At 44.8% G+C, this 18,346-nt stretch overlaps 1 protein-coding gene across 3 annotated transcripts in view; it reads right to left on the reverse strand.

Moving 5' to 3' along the window:
- The window catches only part of rno (PHD finger protein rhinoceros), a 75,174-nt gene that overhangs the window by 15,144 nt on the left and 41,684 nt on the right, over positions 1-18,346 (reverse strand). For 2 of the 3 annotated variants that reach the window (XM_070535064.1, XM_070535062.1), the window contains exons 14-16: positions 14,596-14,753; positions 12,935-13,055; positions 9,534-9,659 (exon numbers count right to left, since the gene is read on the reverse strand). In XM_070535064.1, the coding sequence (XP_070391165.1) occupies positions 9,534-9,659; positions 12,935-13,055; positions 14,596-14,753 (405 nt within the window). The remainder of the gene's footprint in view (positions 1-9,533; positions 9,660-12,934; positions 13,056-14,595; positions 14,754-18,346) is intronic. The other variant, XM_070535063.1, reaches the window with a different exon arrangement.

The raw sequence follows: 18,346 nt of genomic DNA on the forward strand, positions 1-18,346 counted from the left end.
GTCACCATCTATCACGATGTACCAAGTGCACTGTTTGGCCAAATTGTTTCCAACTAATTCATTCATTCCAACTTTACATTCTTGTCATGATGCTTAGTGAACAAAGTATTAGTAACAGCTGGGTGCTGTGTCCGAGATTTCTTCTAAATCCTTTAGCGCTCTAGGATTAATGAGAAAAGTTGGACCAGCTGTACATTGCCTCCTAGATTTGTTGTTGCACGCCATATTGCTCTATCTCAGAGGCCATATATTATGAATTTTTTAAGTAGTTCCGTTTTGATGGCACAACATAAATTTTAAAATTTATGATGTGATCAGTATTCGCCTCATTGGTGCTGTGTGGAATACAGTAGCACCTCGTTCATAGGCTTTGGAAGAAAACTCAAGACAAGCATACTAAGCCAAAAAAAAAAAAAAAGAATGCTATCTGAAGTGACTAAAAATTCGACAGACACAAATGTAGTTGACATCTATGTAATATGAAGTGCTGCGTGAATCGTAGCGCATGAGACACGAGAGAGGCCGACGTGCGTCAAGCTAGTGGGGCTTCGGCTGCCCGACACACGTCTTGTTGTTTTCCTATCGCCTAGTGCTTCAAGATGGCAATGAGAAACAAAATTGAAATCGAGCTGGTGGGTGACACCGGATGCTGCCGAAGGAAAATGTGTGACGCTCACATCACGCTGCCTGCAGCAGTGAACGGCGGCACATTTGGATGATCACCAACTAAAAAAGGGCAGTATGCTACCAACAGCATTAGGCCTCATGCGCTGTAAAACCGATAGGTGAAAATGCTTATTACAATAGGTCTGGCGGCGATAGCTGTGAATGCAGCGGCCGACGACTCGGGAGGAAATTTGCTGGTAACCGAATAAGAAACTGAGTGCGCGCCGGCGTTTTCACGTGAGACAGGTGAGCGAGTATTGCATGGAAACTGATGCGGCTACTATTTTCAATCATGCGCACCTCACATCTTTTAACACGAGAGTGTTAAGGGCCCCATATCACAGAAAATGCGGCATCCAGCATTAACAGTCTTTTCGTGAAAAATCATTCCAAAACACGCATACTCCACCATGCCGGACCTCCATGTAGCACAGAGAAGTTACTGAACTAATTGAATTTCCCAAAGTAAAATGCGTAAGTAAAGTACAACTGGCACTCAACCTACAGACACGATAGCACCGAATTGTAATTTGAATATACAAGAAAACCTTGTTCAGTTACGCGGAAACTCAAACACAAATCCAGGGTTCATGCTGGTGTATAGACAAAAATTCAAGGGTTTTAAAGGACTTTCAAGGCCCTGTGTGTGGATTTTCAAGGACCACATTCTGTTAAAAATCGAAATAGATGTTCAGGGTTAGACAGAGGCTCAAAATGATGAGAATTCGCTGAAAAGGGGGATTGTCGCTGCAGCCAACGTTTTAACAAAGAAACTTGTCTTCAGACAAAACTATGGCTCCAGTGACACTTTCATTTTTTTTTTACCATTACTCATCACTGTTTATCAGAGTTATACGCATGACCACTTCCAGTGTGTTAGAAGATGCAAACATTTATTTGCTAAAGCAGATCAACCAAGCAACAAACACTCGCTCAGTCCTTAGGTGGCCTCATTTTGCTTCTCCAGAATTTTTACGTCAATGTCCAAGATCTCCTGCTGCTTTCTCTTGGCAGTCTTCCTTAGGCTGTTTAACTTCATTATGCAAGTCAGGTCACTGGTTGTCTCCGCTTTTTCTGCATGAGTCTGCTGAAGCTGTCAATTCTGCAACAGAGGCTCCTAGTTTTTTTTTCTTCCTTCTGAGAGTTTCAATCTCTTCATCAATGCAGCCTTTCTTTCTCTGTTTCCCACCTTCACGCTCCTGCTTGTTCTGTTTTTCCAAAAAGGCCTGGTATTGGTTCCTCACAGAAGCCACAGATGCTCTCAATTCCTTGGTGATGGACACATTGAAAATGCCACCTGCTACGCATACAGCATCACAGATAATGCGCTGTGAAATGTGAGACACTTCTTTCATGTCCTCTACTGAAACCTGGCGATTCACGCTGAATTCTCTCTCTACACTTGCTTGGCCATGACTAAGTGCAAGCAGCAGTTTTCCAACCCCTCCAAAGCTTGTCATATGCTGAATCAACCTTTAAAAGTTCATAGAAAATTTTGTCAAGTGTATGCAAGCTCCTTTCAAATAGCTGCAACTCATGTTTGCGCTCCTGTAGCAGCTCAATTAACTGTGCAAGCACAGTATCCCTCGAATGCTCATGGATTCTCTGTGCTGAAATGAGTGCTTCCAGAACTCTCTTTAAGCCTTCCAGACACTCATCCGGCTTCAATGACATCTGCCTGGGGTCTAGTAAAGAGAGGCCTCTCACAATGGGATTTCGCAAGGCACTCTTCTCTAGGATCTTTGTTGTGACACTTAGAAGAAACTCTTTGCACTGCATGCGAAATGCTAATGCGGCTTTCACACTTACTGGGCGGCTTTTAAGAAGCTACTCGGCTGTGTGACCAACATCTATCTTCTTGAGTGGCACATGGTTGTTTAAATCTTCAAAGTCAATCTTCAGGAGGCCAGTGATTTCCACTGACGAACAGAGAACAGAAGACTTGAGAAACTTTGTTCGCAGTTTTCTGACAATATTCTCAAGGTCCTTTGCCAAAAAGAACATAACTGGCTTATCTGTCAGAAAGTGTGTCAAAAATGGCTGGAAGGTCATCGCAATAGGAAGTGCAAACTTGAGGTTTGCTACCACTAGTGGGTCACAGTGAAAGTCACAAACATTCTGAAAAGAAGCACACTTGGGAAGGTTCACTTCCTTGCTTCTTGCCACTTCCGCATACTCTTTGACGTTAGGCCAGAGAAGCAAAACCCGCTCTATCACCGGGACATTCTCAATCCACCGATGTGCACAGAACTTGAGAGGAAACAGAATTGGTCCAGTGACAGCTACAAAGTCTTCTCTCCGGGCAGGTGCATTAAAAAACAGCCTGCTCATACTTGACAGCAAGATGTCCAAGCTCCATTTGCTTACTAGACCTGCCTTGTAGGCATTATGCACAGTGTGCAAGCTAGAGCTGCCCAAGTCTAAGCACCTCCCCCGATTGTTCTTCTGTACGTGCTCCTGCAGGCCTTCGAATGCCTTGGAATTCACATTGGGTCAGTCCATTGATACTTGCACTATTTTATGTAACGGAAGTGGTTCTAAGCCACCAAGTCGTTTTTCTTGCAGATCTTCAGCCCTGGCATGGCCCATAAACACAGATGTGAAGTAGCGTACGGTGACCGACTGTGATGCATCCCAGTACCTTAATGAACATCCATTTGCTTTTTCTGGCAATTCTCATTCAGAGATTCATCGAACAAGACACTATAGTAGTCGCTTTTCTCTATCTCCCGCCACAGAGAGGAAAGAAAGAATGGCCTCAAACCATGGCATGCGATATACGAGCACTTCTGCTCTCCGCATGTGAAAGATTGTGCCACCTCACTGTCTCGAAACATCCTCTGAAACAATTCATTCACCTGTGATGATGAGTGATATGAATAGTGCGATGTTATAACCTTCAATGTCCACAAAAATTTCTGCGTCAATCACAAGTTCATGCTTCTTGCATGCATCCATAAAGTTTGACGACTGTGATGGCCCTGGCTGTGGTTAATTCGCTTGACATTCAGAGATCGTCAGGAAGCTCCTTATCATGCAGCTACTCCCAGTTGCTTGCATGTGCTCTCTACGCTTTGCACATCTTAGGTGGCTTTTTAGTGCCGACTCCCGCCCATGGCAGTGATGTCAAAACATTTACAGCAAACTTTGTATTTTGCCTTGTGTGGATTTTACATATACGGTGCAAGCCACTCTCAGTAGTTGTCGTTGTTCAGCCATGACCGCTGAAATTTGCATTTTCCGGGCATTGTTGGCATGCACGTTTACTGGCGCACACTACGCTGCAGGTGCACAAAATGTCATGATACCGCTGTACACGCACACCCAAGCGCTACATGTGCACTAAATCTCATGATACAACCGCACATACACTGATGAGCGCTACACGCACACAAAATGGCATGATGGAACCGCACACGCATGCATAAGTGTGTTACACATGCACAAAACGTGACGATACAAACGCACACGCAAGCGCTAAATACGCACAAAATGTCCCCATTCGACCACGCCAAAGGAGGCACTGACCGCGCAAACTGCACACACAGTGGCCGCCATTTCTCTACTCAAGTGGAAAGTAGCAAAGGAAATGGATGAGAGGAATCGGTGGGCAAGCCGGTGTCACTGCGGCCAGACGTTCACGAGCGTCCGCTAAGCACGTGCTTACTTGACTTTGTACGTAACTTGCACCATATTTTTAACAAAATCGCAGTAACAATTCAGGAGGGTTGCAATTTTCTCAAACACAGTCACTGGAAGTTCATTAAAAATAAAAATTTGGGAAATTGAAGGATGTTCAAGGATCTGCGAAAATTCCAGGACTTTCAAGGCCTTGAAAATAACCTTTTCAAATTCAAGGGTTTTCAAGGGTTTCAAGGACCCCCATGAACCCTGCAAATCCCTTTTCCAGCATTTTTACCTTTCAATGAGTGGCGAGCCTGGTTCCTTCCAACACCTCCAGATAGCACTCGCCTCCGTGCATCGCAGCCCACACAAGAGGCTGCATTTCTACCGGAAAGCTCGCCTTCATACATAGCATTCGCCGCCAGTGTTTCCCGGTAAACATTACGTTTACATAAGCTGAAGTTGCCAGGAAGCGTGAGAAGTAAGGTCCCTCTATAATTTCCAAGGTAGCGACATCTGCCGCGCGCGCCACCTAGGAAGTTCCTGTAGCAGACGGCGCCCACGCTAAACCGCGGTGCCGCGGCATTCATGAGGTGAAAAAATATCTGCATACGCGCGGAAATAAAAGCTACTGGTGCCTGACTGTGGCGAAAAACGAAACAAGGTCCCGAACTGCTAAATTTAGTCCTTTAATTTCAAATGAGTGCTCCAAGAAAATAGCTCAAGAGAGCGTAATGAGGGCTTGATCGCCTCGATTCCGCGTGTTTACATTTCGTTCGTTTGCGCTCAATCACCGCGCGAGCCTTGGTGATTGATTACGCTTAATCCCGTAGGCTCTGTGAAATCTTTTGCATGTAAGTGTGCTGCGTACACATAGCGGTTGCATCGAACGAAGAAGTCGTGTAAAAATGAAGGCTGACAGTCGCTTGGACCGGAAAACTTTCGACATAACGTCGCTCAAACGTGCGATTCTCAAAGCGCGCGACCCTCACGGCAACTAAACAACATCCTGTGTGTTTGTGGAAACGAGTGCGCCAACAGTCTTCTTGTCGCTGAGTGTGTCTGTGTTGTAGCGATTACATGACGACTGCTGTGTCTTGTGGTTCAATGCTACGAGCCAGTGCAACTGTCGTGACATGATGAAGAGGTGGTATGGATCGTGTCAGCGTGTCTCCTCGATCGCGTTCGGGCTGCCAGCGCGATCTGATCTCGCGGCACCCCAACATCGAGCGTAGTGTGTGCGCGTGTGTGAATGTGGTTGACTGTTCTCGTGAACCATGCGACGTCGCCGCGTAAACTCGAATCATGACGCGCATTGTTGTGTTTATCCCTTTTCGCCTCCGTGCACCGCTAAATCCCCGTAAGAATTAGAGGGCCCTTATACGAAACGCACGCGGATTGACCCAGCTATTACTGCACTGTGTTTTGCTGGCAATCCGCGTATCGCTTGTGGCGTTTTTGTTATGTTCATTTGCAGTTGTCTGTTTTTCATCAGTAAAATGGCATTGCCGATTACTGAAACATCTTCGAGTGTAAGGGAAACTTGGAAAGAACGAGCTCGCAGCTGTATGTAATGTACGTTGATATACTGTATTACGCTTTATTATTTGACGGCCAGTAGCTGTGGCTATGCAGTATTCGTTTTTAAAAACAGAGTAATGCAGGCACTTCGCGATATATTTATTCACATATGCAATGCACAAAATACGATTAGGATATTGGAAATTACATTTTGGACATGTTGTAAAGCGCAGTTAACAACGCGCGCACAAACAGAGGAAAGTGTAAAAGTACAATTCGCTGCTGAATTTTATTTTTTATCGCACGTAACGCAATGCGGATATTTGTCAGCGAGTTAATGCGTTTCTGCCCAACTATTTACTTGCATGCTAGGTCATACTGCACTTGCTAAGTCAAAGGGCTCGTAATGCACTAAAATCAGTATCTCCACAAACTTCGGCCGTCAACATTCATGCGCGCGAATGAAATAATACTGCAGCTCTGCACACACAGGTGTATACTTTCTCTCGCACCTTCGTATCGCTCTACGTTACTTTCCACGCATAGTCGTGCAGTTACCGATGGTTCAGTCTTTCCGTCCATTTCTATGCAACTAGAATTACTTTCTGGTTAGGTTTTGTTTGCTGCGTGATTTGCAAAATAACTTCTTGTCGTCCTCCATCTGATCTTGGCACCCATCCGCACAGCAACGAGGCATTTCGGTCCTTCGCATCCTAGGTCATACCGATCTACTCAGCGGGCTCACAGCGAACTAAAATAAATAATATCCACAAACCTCGGCCCTCAACATTCATGCACGCGAGTGAAATACTATCACCGCTCGGCACACGAACGTGTATACTTTCTATCGCACCTTTGTATCGTTGTATGTTACTTGCCTCGCATAGTCGTGCTGTTACCGACGGTTCAAAGTCCGTCCGTGCAGTACTCTGTAACCATACTTTTCGTCTGGTTAGGTTCTCGTTGCCGCGCGCGATGCAAAATAACTTCTTGCCATCCCTCGTCTGGTTTCGGCACCCAACCGCACAGCAACAACGTATTTCAGACCTCCCGGAACAAAATTATCGCAGCGATGTGCAAAGCACAACAGGCTAAACGCGCACTTTTCGCCCGGCGCGCAGGAACTTTCATGGCGGCAAAGGGGCGGAGCAAGGTCACATGTCACCGATCAGCCTATCGCAGGCGTTGTCGGCTGGATCAAAGCCTGGCGGTACTTTTAAATGATTGAGGGACTTTAGTGAGAAGCAGTCAGGGATCTTTGAATGCTATTGTGCCTATTAACCCTTAGAGGGTCAATGAAGTAAATATACGGCGCCACAAACAAGACCAAAAATGGTCATGCCATACATTTACGGCACCGTCTGTATGTTTAATACACAAGCCAATTCCCTAACTTTTTCTTTTCTGACATGTGATGCCACTATGTGGGAATATAGGGAATTTTTTAATCTACTAATCTACTAGTTACTAATCGCTCAAAGGGCGACCGCATGTTTCTCGCTCGCTTAGTGCTCATGGAGGTGCGCATAGAAAGGATGCCGCTGTGCATGAGTTTCCGTTGCTTTTCTTTTTTTAGACTCGCAAGAACTAATTGCCTCTGGTTGGCGATAAGATGAAGATTAGTGGAACTTTGTCACACGTTTTGCTTTTATGACGGGCCCACAACCGCAGTTTTCTTGACTGCGCGTACCTACGCAGTTCGATTAGGCTATGGATGTACATATTAGTGTAAGAAGAGGAACATTCGAGTCTTGCGAAATGTTCTCGTGTGCGCATATTCAAGGCCTTGAACTATAACAATGCATCAAACTTTTTATTCTTACAAGTTTATTTCCTTTTTTATTGTTGTTATTAATGAATGATGAGTACATATATACCAACGCAATATATTTTTTTCTTGCTTTACGGTCACCTTAAAAAAAATTACGGTAAATGTTTTTCGAAATAAGTGCCTAAGAAGAATTGGAGTCTGCAATCAAGAAATCGACCCGTATGGCAAAACAAATCGACCCTGAAAGGGTTAAAGGTGAAGCTTAAGCATCCTCCAAATTTTTCTTGTTTACGTGGCCTCTATCACCTAGAAAATGTATACGATCTCAGACATAAGCAGGGAACAGCAGCGTGTCTAGGTTATCGCCTATTGAAGACGTACAGAACACTTCTAACGGCACTACGTGCGCTCAAACAGATACGTGAAGATGCTTATCGCAATAAGGTTGGTGGTGATAGCTGCGAGCGCCGCGTGCGATGACCCAGGAGGAGATTTGCTGGTACCAGAATAAGAAACTTGAGTGCACTCCAGCGTTTTCACGTGAGATGGATGGGAGAATATTGCGTGGATGCTGATGCGGCAGGCAGCTACTGTTCTTGTTTATGTGGGATCTAGCGGTCGGAAAACATATCATACAATCGCGACAAAAATTTTTTTGGGGGGGGCGGGGGGGGGGGGGGGACGGGGACGGGGGGACGTATGAATCAGTAAAATATAAGCATAACTCTGGGATGTATTCTCGGACTATTACTTTCGGAGATACTATTGCCTTAGCGCGACATAGTGCTCAACCAGCCAATTAGTTCATCCAGTTTTGCTCTACCAGCCAATCAGCGCACAAATGATGGCCGAGGCAACAGTATCACCGAAAGTGATCGTCCCAGAATATGTCTCTCTATTGGGTCATTTTGGCGTTCTTGACTGTGAACGTTGGCACCGGGAAATTGTACATAGCAGGATTGTATGAACAAGGTTTTAATGTATACGGATACAGCATAGGATTAGGTTTGTATTTGGTGTACACTTGGTTTACTTGCACATTGCGAACTTTTACATCTAGGTGGTGTCGCAACTGTTTGTGTTTGCGTTAGTGTTCCATTCAGTTTCCCTATTCTAGAAGACTAGTTTGTACCATGCTCTGTAGCACATTATAGTATAATTGGATTATCGACCAATGCTAATGCAACCATTTTACACTATACTTAAACTACCTACAAGCACCACAATACCCTTCCCCCTAACTTCCAGTGTTCTTATATGAAACTTTATAGTAGAGGGGGCAGCATCCCTCCAACATTCTTAAATTTCATTTTTCATTATGCTCCATTATTTAAACATTACATGTATTTCACGATGCTTACTATACCCAAAATTTAGTTTGTGACCATTGGTTCAATTGTAGACGCCATGACCTGCTACACTCAATGACACAAATTTGCAACATGCTGACTTCCTAAATCACACCGTTGAACTGGGCTTATTTCTGATGTCAGAAATGCTTTGCCTACTGCTTTAATCTATGTCGTAGCAATCTGCACAATTTCAACTTCATTCACAGTGATATGCAACGTGACTTCAATTGCCTCTGTGATTCTTTTACATTGGACAGACTCAACTAACGAAGTAGCAAGGTGTTCGATTACATCAGAGCCACGAAAAGACAACTAATAGGGAAAAAAAAGATCCAGCAACATGCGAATTCTACTACCAAAGAGAGCAAAGCCAACAAGGTCATAAAGAGAGAATGTAATTGGGAAACCATGCGGGATGAAGGCAGTGCAGCAACCAAAGAGTCACAAATCAGCAGAAACAAAGAAGGAAGAACCCAACTCCAAAAGCTAAACATTTATTCCAAGCAACAAGGCTAAAGCGAAGGTGCGGAAGCAGCAACAGAGCAGGAGGTTGTGCCAAGATGCAAAAGATTTCGAAGACTCGACGACGGACACCGTACCCTTTCCAGATCTTGCCGCAGATGGACAAACATTTTGACACGTGAGTAAAGGCTGTTCTCTTCTAGCTTATCCAAGCCATCCGTCTCTTCCTTCAATGGCATCAGCAAAGGCTTGTCATGGTTTGCCTGTTAGGAGTACAATGAAACACAATCAGTTGAGCAAGTTACTGCGAAATGACCCTCGCATGTGAGAGAGAGCATGGCTCGTATTCTCAGTCGATCCCTTTCCAGGCTGTTTCACTGGGACAACGGGTGTCTTATAAATGGCTTGACAAAGCAGCATGCGCTGAGAGTGATACAGTTAAACCAGGATAGTATAACAAAGTAGGTAAAATTAGCAATTTGCTTCATTATATTGAAATTTCGTTGTATTGAAATTCAACCTTTTATGCAAATAAGTACAGTCACTGATCAATTTTTCTTGCACGGAAAAGTGTCGCAGAATTTTCGAATCATCGGGCAATCGAAAAAAGCAAATTTGAATGAGAAAACAAGTAATTTTGATGAATTTGGGAATTGGCGACGAATGATACGGTTTTATGCCACGTCGATGATACCTTAACATAGGTGGTACGAATTAAGCGAAGCCAGCCACGCTTTGGCGTGCACTCTGCCCCCACAGCTGATAGCGTCGCCCGCAATGCGTGATGCTATCATGAAAAGCTCTGGCAGCGGGGAACAAATTTTTTGTCTGCCTCTCGTTCCATCGGGTCACTGAAAGTCGAGATTATACAACCTTCAATACTAAACGCACGGGAAGACAGCTTGCATGACGCCACGCCGTCTTAGCATGCCCACTCTTTGCACACGTGGCAGATAACCTCTAAAGCAGGATGCGCGGCTGCATATGCACTCAGCCGCGCTTACAGCCAACTATGCGTGCTATGCTATGCACTATGCGTGCAACAGTGGAACGAGATTTGCAACGCCGCCGACAGCCAGATGCACACTGGGAAAACGTGGAACTTGCTTAACCCCTTGAGGGTCGATTTATTTTGAAAAAAACTTTCCCAGGTGGTCAAATTACTTTATTGCCGATCTTGAATGTACAAAATGTATAAAGTCGGGAATAAATAGTAAAAAAAAAATTAGGAACAGTATTTTGATGTCGGCATCACTCAGAACTGCAATATGTTCAATAGTATTTCAGAGCACGGGTCTACGCACACTTTTGAAACACGGGTCTACGCACAGCGCCTTATCGCAGCCTGCACACCTAAAATGCGTGCCTGTTCTCCTCTTGGAGCGAAGAGTTGTGTTGGTGCACACATGGCACCTTCTCTGCGTGCGGCTGCCTTGGGCACAGGTCCGAGGCACCCTCTCGCGTAAGCGCGTTGCCGCAGAGAGCGAGAATACCGCGTGAGCGGTGGTGATAAACAAGCTAAGAGCAGCGCCAATTAAGATATAAGTCAACTTCCGCCGCCCCTGCGAGAACATGCCGACAAAGAGAAAAATCACGTTTCACGTGCCTCTGTTGCGATCACACGGCGGGACCGAAACCGCGTTGCCGCTGAGAGCAAGAATACCTTGCGAGCGGCGGCGATAAACAAGCTAATAGCAGCGCCAATCAAGATAGAAATCAACTTCCACCGCCCTGCAAGAGAGTGCCGACAAAGAGAAAAATGACGTTTCGGGCACCTCTGTTGCGACCACGCGGCGAAACCGAAACCGCAAAAGGGGTGTTGCCGCAGTCTGCGCGACGCGCTGAAGCTATAAATCAGTTTTGCTTATCTCCCCAAGAAGGTAGCACAAATTTCAAATGCTTCTTGTAAGTCCTAAGAGGTGGCAGCACCTCGCAGTTAGCACGCATCGTCATTAGGGCGTGAAATTTCAAACGGAGGGTCGAAACCGTACCCGTATGGCAAAAACATTCAAAGGGTTAAAGCGAGTGTCATATTGAATGCACTGCATTGCCATAACGTCGTGAATGATAATGGAGTCAAAGTGTGAAAGGCAGCAGGGTACTGCAGTGCCGTAACCGTAAGAGCCGTCCCAAGCATGGAAAATATGACAGATTCGAACAAAAAAACCAGTTTTGACTTCGGTCAATTTATTTATGGATTAAATGAAGACGTAAAGGTACAGGTTGCCAATCTAATGCTAAAAACCACAGGATTTAGAATATCAGTTCTAAAGTGGTCAATTTTGCCCTTATTCGAATGTGACATGAGGGTAGAATTCAAGCAACGAAATTCATGAATAAAACTTGTGTTAATATCAAGTGCAGTCAAATCTCGATATATAGAATCACACAGGACCACCAAAAATCATGTTATTCTAGAGGGTCATCATAGTGAAAGACCCAAAATTAACTATTCCGCCCATCAACCCATCAGTTCATAAGTTGTCACCATTTGAGCTATCCACGAAAACATCGCTGTTGGCTCTCGGCCCGCACTGTTGCTACTTTTCATAGATTCCGCCACCACGCACTACCAAAGCACCGTATAGTAAGAATGATGTACACAAAGTAGAAGCTGACGCTGAGAAAACTACTGACAAAAAGGAAGTTCCATGACACCTCCAAAGTGCAATGTTTCTTGTTTGTTTGTTTTTCACAGTCCTTACCATGGACACCCCAATTGTCTCACTCGAGGCGGACACTTGAACTATTCCAAAGCGCAAGCGTGCATAAACAGCACCATCTGGAGGGTGCAACCGTGTGGCATCCCCGCGAGTACAAAGGTTACATTTCTCCACGCACGTAGCTGGTAGGGCCACAGTAAGAAGCGCGAAAGAAAAAGGCATGCACAGCAAGAAGGGCGAAAAATGGAAGAAATGCATCTCCGTTGCTAGGTGAAACTTGCCTGTGCGGAGCAGACGCTCGCAAAACCCAATTTTCGTTGCCTCAACAATAGATGAAAAAAATTATCTCCCGTGTTTTTTATTGAGTGCCATCTCAGGTTTTCCAAACCCGTATACTGTGGCATCCACCTTCTGTGCCTTGTCATCTGCTAGCCTACTGTTTTGACTGCTGTTAAGGATACACGGAAATCTAAGAATCCCCAGATTTCACAATATTAGTAGTACTGAGGCGTTGTTAACATGACAGAGAAACTGAATAACAAACATTATTGTGAAGTTCGTGGTACTGAAATATTTGTACGTTGAAACCATAAGCCAGCAGGGGATTTCTGGAAAGTTCATTAATCTGAAAAGTTTGTTAATGTGATGTTCGTAGTAACGAGGTTTCGCTGTTAATAAGGTAGTCTTGTCCCACAGTGCATAATGTAAAGACAGAGTAAACCATGTGCGGCACACCACATGGAACAAGACAGCTGTCAAAAACAGCGCCGAAAAAGGTAAGTGGCCATCAATTCAATCGAAAGCATGCCAGCTGTTCATAGCAGGGCACTCATAAAGAGCACCAAGAAGAATCAAAGAGAGGAAAGGAGACATACTTTGCGCTTCAGCTTCCAGAAATTGAAGACGAAGTCGACAACTACAGGGTCAGTGGACATGGCTTCGGCAGTCTCCTTCAGGCTCACATGCTTGTAGAACTCAGCCTCAATAGCCTGAATCCTGAAAAGAAGAAACAGGAGCAGTGAAGACATTATTATACACCATGTGGTTGAAGCACTGAGGAAATTGCACTACCATATTTATTCAAATATAAGTCGACCTATCTTTTTTTCAGAAACGTTACCCAAAATGAGCTATGAACCTATATTCTTGACTAGAGAATCAACCTATATTCTTGAACAAAGCTGGTAATAGTACCGAACTAAGAGAGTTCCTTTGTTGCACACGCCATAAAGCCAGTCAGGAGATTATTGAGACTGGCTTTAAGAAATGCTGCATATGCAACACACTCAACGGCACCAAGGGATGACGTTGTTTCGGCTGCCGAGGATGCCCGCGAAGCATCTAACAAGGATACAGCTTGTTGCATCGGCTATCGAGGTTTATCAGCAGAGATTACAGCAAGTATAGGTGGTGTCATGTTCAAAGTTTTCCACTTTTCTGAGAAGGTATGGGTCCTCCTATATTCAAATCATTATTTTTTGTTTCTCATGAGTTCAATATATGTAGGGGTCAACCGATATTCGTGTTCGACGTATATTCGTGCAAGTATTGTGTGTTCATGAAGCGATCATTGCTCATTGCAGCATTTGAAGACTGTGTACTGTCAGGGTCATTGGCAACCTTTAATGAAACAGTAATGGCTTCCCCTAGGCCTGGGCAATCGATAGACATTTATCCAGCTTAACCAACAATATGTGTTATGAAGTTTCAAGTTGATTAGTAGAAACAGTACAAATGAGGCAAGTAAGAATTTGTCAGCATGACTTTAGTTCTTGCATTCAAAATGCAGTGCAGAAAGCACCGAGCTTGATGTGATAGCACAAAAAGACATACCCAACAGCTGTGGGATAAATCCTACCTTTGCCACAAGCTTCTGACAGCCTAATAAAAGACTTACTCTGCTTGGTTTCTGTTCCTGGCTATTGTACTGTTTAGACAGTCCACTTTTGAAACAAATGTGTGGCTGTGTGGCTTGTGCATTAAAAGTGCTCCATCTGTGGTTTCCAACGGAAACAATAGTGAGTAAGGGGGGTCTCGAGATAGTAGCGCCAGCAGCTGCAGTTCTGCTGCACAGCCAGAGATGCTTACAGATTAGCCACTAAAGGAACAGTAGAAGCTGTGTGCTAGTCAACTGCTTGAATTACATAGCATATATGCAGCACTAAAGATGGAAGACAATGCGAAATAAACACTATGGGTGTTGGACATCCCATTGTTTGCTTTAACAGAATCTGGCAGCGCAGTGCAAGAACACTGCTTAGAACAATACAGCTGGTGGAGTGCCCGTTCACACAGAAATAACGAGAAACTGAGGGTACCGAGACATTTCTATTTATTTGATGTAGACAATATTTATCTCTTTCTAGTTCAATAATGTACGCCTACAAGAAATGAATACCTCAATAACAGACCAAGAAATAAATATTTAATGAACATCTAGTCATTCGGCTCAAAATTTTAATTGAAGACACCTTGCCCTACTTTTCACTGCAGATTTCTCTCAGCTCTGTAAGCACATAGATGCAGGAAGTCATACTTGGCCAGTCGGGCGCTCTCCTTCTCCTCGTTGCTGACCTCAGCATCACGTTGGTGGTGGCCTTCCCGGGAAACGGGGCTTGCCTTCTTGTCCGAGTCATCCGACGACGCCTCCTTTCGGTGCACCTCTTTCTTCTTGCTGTGCTTGGGGCAGTACGACTGCGGCAGAACAAGAGGGGCACATAACTGAGGAACTTGCCAAGTCGGTGAGATTTCCATAGAGACAATGGGGCCAGTTTTCGTAGGCAACACTAGCGGCGTCTGGATTCTAATGATAGTTGCATAAAAAATGTTTTCTTACAAATACTAGCGGGTTTTGATTATTATTCAATCATAATCTAAATTTTAAAATGATAGGCATCATCTGAATAACTTATTAGGGTAAATCAGAAAGTCTTCGCCCCTATTTTTTATTATCCAAAATAAGGTACAAACAAGTCATTACAAATATACGTACTACAGTGCAGTCCACTTATAATGATATCAAGAAGAACGAAAAATCTGATCGTTATAGCCGATCATCGCTATATCTGGATTGCCATAAGGAAAGCAGCTGAACATACCTTTGTAGCTCCGAAACTAAATTTGGCACTTGAGCTAAAAGATAGACAGTGTATAAAGTAGGCTGTGAAAAATAAAAAGTTTATTTATACCTCTAAACAGCACATCAAGCGTTAGATGCACTGAAATAGTCGGAAATCCAGACTTGCTTTCGTGGGAGTTTCAGATTCACAACTGCGGTGTCCAGATGCTGCGCGGACACTAGCAGCAATAATTTAGCATGCATAAAATCAATGAGTGACAGTGCACTTCACGTTAACATCAGGGTCGGTACCAAAAACTGGTCATTGTCAATCTCATCGCCAGCGTCGCACAATGCTGCTATCTGTAGCAACAATGATCGCTCCATTGGAGATCTCTTTACATAATGAGGCAGCACTATCTGCACTGAGGAACTCTTCCATCGTCAGCAGTGCTCCCAGAGCTCAGTAATGTCAGCTGCTTCCACCGTATTGGTTTCACTGTCACGGGGAGCGGGGGAGAGGGGGTTACGTTCCAACACACAAAGCCCGCCTTTTCCATTGATCAGCATGACCCCTGGTTCTAGCTGTCATGATTGCAACACCCCTGCGCGAGCCCGTAAAATTGGCAGCTTCATCTCAAGCGATACAACACTGAGTTTTGTCAGTGCTGTCTTCTATCAATTTGGCTATCCTCTGCTTCTTCCGCGGTGCATTTCCGCACTTGCTGAGAAGGGGCAAATGGCAAGTGGCGCTTTGCTCCTCGCATTTTCCCCCTCTCCTCATGCGTATATCGATTGTGGGTGATGATGATGATAATGTAATGCGGCTTCACCCTTAGCAACTGACAGGCATGTCAATTGCACACCCTAGCCATGAAAAGAATTAAATTTTTTAAAATTAAATAATTAAACAAAACCTAAATAAACAGGACAGTAAACGTACATGACCCGCAAGTATGGGGGGAAGGAAACGAAGGGCCACAGTGGTGCACACAACCACGAACACTTGAGCGTTGCTCTTCGCCAACACTCAAGGCACCACTTGGTCAGCATTGCAGCACTGGTGTCGACTGCCCCATTTGTGTCCCCGAAACCCAATGCAACTTCGAGGCTTGTGTTCAATATTACAGGACCGCCTAGTTGGTTGCAGTTCAACACCACGTGTTCAATCATTTAGTCTGCACTTCTGCATGCGCAGAACCATGCACTGGTCGCAGCACTGTCATACATTTTTATGTGCACAAGTGTCTGAAGGGCTCCCGCCCTCGCTTCGAACAGCAGCACGCTTCCCAAGCTGTAGTCGTACAAACGCATGGCGGTGATTTTGCGTTTGTGTTGACCTGTCATCTTGTCATAGTTGCCACATGCATCCCTCCTATTCAGTCACTTGTCGGCACACCTCGTGTGCATAAGCCTGTCCGCCCTCCGCATTCAGCGGTTCTGTGAAAAAACCAAACAGCTTCTCCAATTGGTAGACACACCTCACCGACGCTGTACGAAGGCAAGTGACCATCAGATATTCAAACACATATTGTGCCCATCGATCTCAGTTCATGAAGAGCAGGCACCCGCAAAATGTCCAGCTTACTCGTCGCCTCCCGCGCTTCAAAGCTCGACCACCCCGTGCCATTGTGCACTGCTTCATTAGCCACTTTCCCATGACAGCCAAGCCCAACACGTCCCACCTAAAGCCCTTTAAACTTCGTAAAGTAGCGCCACGCTTTGAAGACTGCCGCCTCCCCCCTTGCACGGTCTGGCCGAGGCCGACGTCGCGCCACTATTGGCCTAATAGCATCATTTGGGCCCTCGTGCCGCGCTTCAGCGCCATTTTCGCTCGAGAAGCGTCTACGGAGTGGTGAGGAGTGCATGTTGGCGCCGCTGCTACGTTTGAGCGGTGTAGGCGGTGCTACGGTCGAGGAGGGAGCGTGAAAGAGAGGAAAAACGAGGAGGAGTGAAAGTGGAGGAGAGTGTAGCTACTTCACGAAGTTTAAGGGTCTTTAGTCCCACCTACCCTTGCCGCCGCTCAAGCCAAGGACGGATGCTGGTGGTTAGACAAACAACAGCATTGGCAAATGACAGGCTGGGTACATGCATAAGTTTCTATAACTCACGCACCATACGTACTGATTACAGCCCTACAAACAATGACAACGCATTCGCGTGGGATGCTCTAGAGCATCACACGAAATGCAAAGATTGTGGGTTCGGTCCCCACCAGCGGCAAGTTGTTTTTTCATCCACTTCCATTTCCATTAATTTATTGTTTCTTTATTTCATTTATTAGGCACAAGGAATTTCCCCTATGTTGTCCATGGTGTCAGTGTGTGTTGGTGTTTTATGATATGACTAATAAAAATCAGGACCCTCTGTTAACACCTTTTCTTCTCGTTTAACTCCTCCCATGTAGCCCACAGAATGGTTCTGCGAGAGTTATTTTTTGTCTTTTCCTGAACAGTGGTGAATAATGACAAAATTAACAATAAAAATGAACCATTCTGATACACACTGTCCGAAATAGCCTTGCTTAAGCTTCCTTTGCGTTTTCATCGCAAAACCGTAATTGCAAGAGCAATCGTACAACTGCGCAAGGTTGAACTAGCTGAAATTTTGTACGCATTTGTATCACGGTCGGGACACTTAACGCACATTATGGGTGGCAATGCTGCTGAATGTTAACATGCCTGTCTTTAGTGCTGCTACATTGTTCTTGCCAAATAGTGCCACGCACGTTTCTTGGGACAACGAAACTTTTGGATGACTTGTTAGACTTCTGCTTACTTACACGTGATCGGATGCGAGTATGGTGGTGACATCAAGGGAAGTTTACTCCTCAGCTGTTTGTGACGAACAAAATGTTTGTGCCGACTTGCTTGTTCGCAATGTGGTTGTATTTTTTAGTATGTAACAGTGAAACCTTTCCTCAGTTGCCCATTTCTTTCACGCGCTCGTAGTGATAAGTGTCACAAAGTTTAGTATGTGTGCTGTTGGCATTTTGTTTGCATAACCCCAAGTGCCAACATAATCGCAAACTGCATACATTCGAAATAACATAACTTTTGTTGGCATTTGTATCACGATCTCAGAATTTGCTGCCCGTAATAGCTGGTCGCACTGCTGAATTTAACCATGCGTGTATTTAAGGCTGGTATTGTTTCTGGCTGGCAGTGTCATGCACATTATTGTACAGTCGACTCCCGTTAATACGAAGTTCAAGGGGGCCGCAAAAAAC

Source organism: Dermacentor albipictus, chromosome 3 (genome assembly GCF_038994185.2).
Source record: "Dermacentor albipictus isolate Rhodes 1998 colony chromosome 3, USDA_Dalb.pri_finalv2, whole genome shotgun sequence".
Lineage (NCBI taxonomy): Eukaryota > Metazoa > Arthropoda > Arachnida > Ixodida > Ixodidae > Dermacentor > Dermacentor albipictus.